This window comes from Neoarius graeffei, chromosome 18, assembly GCF_027579695.1.
Source record: "Neoarius graeffei isolate fNeoGra1 chromosome 18, fNeoGra1.pri, whole genome shotgun sequence".
Taxonomy (NCBI): Eukaryota; Metazoa; Chordata; class Actinopteri; order Siluriformes; family Ariidae; genus Neoarius; species Neoarius graeffei.
The window spans coordinates 17,517,726-17,522,065 of record NC_083586.1 but is presented as its reverse complement, the minus strand read 5'-3'; the positions used below and the strand labels follow the sequence as shown (position 1 = coordinate 17,522,065).

Genomic DNA, 4,340 nt, shown 5'->3' with positions numbered 1-4,340 from the left:
AACAATGGAACATTACGTCTCCAGATAATGATTAGTAGCTCACTGTTGCTTGATTTTAATTTCACGTATCTGAATATATTATTCAGAATGATCAGTTAGTGTTCTAAACAAATACAAATACGGACATCAATAAATAGGAGGCACACTATTCTGTTTTTAAATTATTGGTAACATGTCAAGCTGCAGGGCGGCATGGTGGTGTAGTGGTTAGCACTGTCACCTCACAGCAAGAAGGTTCTGGGTTCAAGCCCTGCAGCCGACGAGAGCCTTTCTGTGTGGAGTTTGCATGTTCTCCCCATGTCCGCATGGGTTTCCTCCGAGTGCTCCGATTTCCCCCCACAGTCAAAAGGCATGCAGGTTAGGCTAACTGGTGGCTCTAAATTGACCGTAGGTGTGAATAGTTGTTTGTGTCTATGTGTCAGCCCTGTGATGCCCTGGTGAATTGTCCAGGGTGTCCTCCACCTCTCGCCCACAGTCAGCTGGGATAGACTCCAGCTTTCCTGCTACCCTGTAGAACAGGATAAAGTGGCTACAGATAATGGATGGATGTCAAGCTGCAACATTAACTAATTTCACAACTGGAAATGGATAAAAAGTAGGGGTGTGAATCTTTCACCCACATAACGGTTCGATTCGATCTCGATTCCCAGGCTACGGTTCGATTCAGGGACGATTCATTAAAAACATTTCAGCGATTCGGTGCGATTCGATTCGATCCGATCCGGTTCGATTCGATTACAAGTTGACAATTGACTAACTCCAAGGCGTTTTGGTAATAAAAAAAGAGAAAAACAGAAGTGAATCTTCAAAACAACTTTTCTTTATTCAGTATTCAAACAATTTAAACTTCAAACTCTTTCCTTTATATGTTATTATAAGTACAGGCAAATAGGTAAATTATAATTTTAAAAATTAGAATAATAAGAATAATTTGGAAGCTTAAAAAATGCTCAACTGAAAAACTTTTTTGCCGTCTTAAAAGAAAATAAAAATCAATGCTTCAAAACAAGAAAAGCAGTCCATTTGTTTTCAGTGCATTGTGTGTGTGTATGTGTCCTCACCTCCTCTCCTTTCCTCCCCTCTTCTTCTCTCCATTCCACTTCTTACTTTCTCTTCTCCCCTCCTTTCCTCACCTCAACTCCTCTCCTCAGCTTTCCTCCCTTCTTCCTCACCTCCTCTCCTTTCCTCGTCTCTCCTCCACTCCACTCCAATCCACTCCACTCCTCATTGCCTCACCTCCTCCCCTCCCTTCTCCACTCCTCTTACTTTCTCTTCTCCCCTGCTTCCCTCACCTCCTCTCCTCACCTCAAAAGTAGTCCATTTGTTTTCAGTGCAGTGTGTGTGTGTGTCTGTGTGTGTGTGCGCGTCCTCACCTCCTCTCCTCCCCTCTTCTCCTCTCCATTCCACTCCTCTCGCTTTCTCTTCTCCCCTCCTTTCCTCACCTCACCTTTCCTCCCCTCCTCTCCTTTCCTCGTCTCTCCTCCTCTCCAATCCACTCCACTCCTCATTTCCTCACCACCTCCTCTTACTTTCTCTTCTCCCCTCCTTCTCTCTCCTCTCCGCTTCCTCACCTTTGCTCATCTCTCTTCTTCTCCTCTCTTCTTCTCCTCTCCTATCCTGTCATTTTATAAGTCTCCTTCAAGTAAAAAAAAACAATTGTTCAAACTGCAATAGGTGTGTGTGTGTGTGTGTGTGTGTGTGTGTGTGTCACCCCTGTTTACATTGCACAACTCAAGAGCTCATTCATGCAGGGCAAGATTCTTTTTGAGGAAAATCAACTGGTCAACATGGTCGTGTCTGAGAACACTGCGTTGCACTGAAATGATATCTCCTGCTGTACTAAAAACTCTCTCTGATGCTACGCTGGTTGCTGGTATACAGAGGTACCTTTTAGCAAGAGATGACAGCATTGGGAGGTCTGATTGTCTCTTCCACCACTGCAGTGGGTTGTCTTTGAGGGGCAATGGATCACGCTCTCTGTACCTCAACACTTCTTCACTGGCCCTCTTCGCAGGTGAAGATTTTGTTGTTTCCTTCACTTCAAAGGTCTCTCCAAACAGTAGGTCCAGCGCTGTACTTTTTCTTTTCTTCTTACAGGGAACCTGGTCCTCATCTGAAGGAGACATACCAATAATTACTGGTGTTTTGTGAATTACGGTCTCTTTTGCCTTATCTTACCAACAAATGTGTAACCTGCTTTAAACTGCTTAGTCAGAGGGAAAAGTAGAGGCAGGCATATGGTTGCTGATGTAATTAAATAACACTATAGACATGATCGTACATATACACTACTTCATCTACAGTACAAAATGAGGTAGATACACTAAGCCTACTTCGACAACTCTCACATCCTATTCAGCTTAACAACTGACCTCTCTGTGCATCCTGGATCTGGGAACAAATGTGTTCCTCGTTGCCTTGTCCAGGGCCTGTGAGCAGATCTGTCTGTCTGGCTCCTTGGTCTGGCTGTGATTCTTCTTCCTATTAATGAAAATATGACAACGACAGCAACATTACTTAACTTAACCTAGCTACACTTTAACTTAACATAACAGAATAATATAGAATAATATAAAAATGTCATGGTTATTTTTTTTTTCAATCATTCTTACCTCGTGAATAAGTGCAGCTTCAACAGAAAGGCTGGTGAAGATCCTCTCTGCGTCATGGTCACTGAGAAAAGGCAATGCCTTGAAGCGTGGGTCTAGAGCTGATGCTGTGTGCAGGAGTCCAGAGACATCTGCATATCGCTTCCCAAAGTCATTGTTGAAGGCCTTCTTCATTTCCACAATGAGCGGTGGATCTTCATCACTGGGCTGAAAGTGATTTTCCAGCTTGGCCTTGAGTGGGGCAATCATTGAGATTGTTGGCTGCTCCTCTTCACACAGGACAGTGGTCATCACTTTCACTGGAGCCATCAGTTTCACGATATCTTCACAGTTGCAGATGTCTCTCTCATTTAGTGTGTTCACCTCTTCTCCCTTTCTGAGCTCCCTGGACATGAGAGTGGCAAACACTGCTGGCTGCTGTTCCAAGAAACGCTGCAACATGTCGAGGGAACTATTCCAGCGGGTGCACACATCCTGTATGAGCTTGTGGTTTGGCAAGGAGAGGAGTTGTTGTTTCTCACGGAGAATTTCGGCACCTCTAATGTTGCGATGCAAAAATCCAACCACCCTTCTAACTCTCCCGAGTAACCGTGCAGCAATGTCGACGTGAAAAGCCTTCTGGGAAGCCAGGTTTAATGTATGTGCAAAGCACGTAAGGTGCGGGCTCATTTCACTTTCAGCTCCAGCTACGATCATATTTCTGGCGTTGTCAGTTACAAGAGCGGGGTGTTTATCAGAAATGTTCCAGTCAGCACATGCATCCTTAAGTAAAGCGCCAATGTTTCTTCCCGTGTGACTGTCATTGAAAACTCTCGTTTGCAAGACATGATTTCTCAATTCCCAGTCTGGAGAAATATGATGTGCCGTTATAGTCACGTACGAGTTAGTTGCGCATGAAGTCCAGGCGTCGGTGGTAAGTGCCACTCTCTCCGCATCGATAAGTTCTTCTTTCACTTTCTTCTTTATTTTGTTGTACATTTCAGGCACACACTTCTCGGCAAAATGCTGCCTGGACGGTATCTTGTACCTCGGCTCGACTGTTTTCATCAAGTCCCGAAAGCCTCCATTTTCCACTACACTGTACGGTCGCAAGTCTTTTGCTATGAAGCGTGCGATGGATTCAGTTATTGCCTTGGACCTTGCCGAGTCATGGCTGAATTGTGGTTGGAAGAAAGTTTGAATTTTCTGCCCATTTTCCTGGCCACTTGTATCCGTCTTAGACGTGCTAGCCCCACTACTAGCTTCGTGTGCATCGCTCACGCCATGTCGTCTTGCCAGGTGATTACTAAGGTTAGTTGTGCTTCCAGTGTATTTAAAGGCTGCTCTGCAAAGTTTGCATATCGCGTGGGTTTTATCGAGCTTTCCGTCCTCCTTCTTTAAGAAACCAAATGACTTCCAAACCTTTGACTTGAGTTTTGTTGAATTGTAAATCTCATCCGCGTTCTCCGTCATGTTGCTATCAAAGCTAGACTACTACACCGACTAACGTCATGGGTAAAGGGGTCAACACTGGAGTCTCACGAGAGTTCACGCACCAGTAGCAGCTCTTTTTCTGCTAGTATAGGCACAGCCCCGAGATTTTAATAGAACGCGCATTACAAAGCTTGGCGGCAACGTTAGAATATATTTATGCACTGGAGGCAGCGTTTATGCATAGGACAGGGCACAACTTGAATGCAAAACCGATGCATGGTCATAAATCCGGGCTATCGAACTGTTCTTAATGCATCC

The 4,340-nt window shown here is 44.6% G+C and overlaps 1 protein-coding gene across 1 annotated transcript; it reads right to left on the bottom strand.

The window, feature by feature from the left end:
- Positions 1-861: 861 nt before the first annotated feature.
- On the bottom strand, positions 862-3,289 carry LOC132866620 (E3 SUMO-protein ligase ZBED1-like). Its single transcript, XM_060899414.1, has 3 exons — positions 2,613-3,289; positions 2,373-2,481; positions 862-2,113 (listed from the first exon to the last, which is right to left on the bottom strand). The coding sequence occupies exons 1-3, from the start codon at positions 3,276-3,278 to the stop codon at positions 1,740-1,742; spliced, it is 1,149 nt and encodes a 382-aa protein (XP_060755397.1). The 5' UTR covers positions 3,279-3,289; the 3' UTR covers positions 862-1,739.
- Between the last annotated feature and the right edge of the window lie 1,051 nt (positions 3,290-4,340).

Bases quoted from the DNA above. Each gene is read 5' to 3' on its own strand.
- LOC132866620 (XM_060899414.1), bottom strand. From the start codon at position 3,278: ATGAGCCCGCACCTTACGTGCTTTGCACATACATTAAACCTGGCTTCC. The intron at 2,482-2,612 runs GTAAGAATGATT...TTTCATTAATAG, and splicing joins AAGCTGCACTTATTCACGAG to GAAGAAGAATCACAGCCAGA. The intron at 2,114-2,372 runs GTCAGTTGTTAA...TGTCTCCTTCAG, and splicing joins GATCCAGGATGCACAGAGAG to ATGAGGACCAGGTTCCCTGT.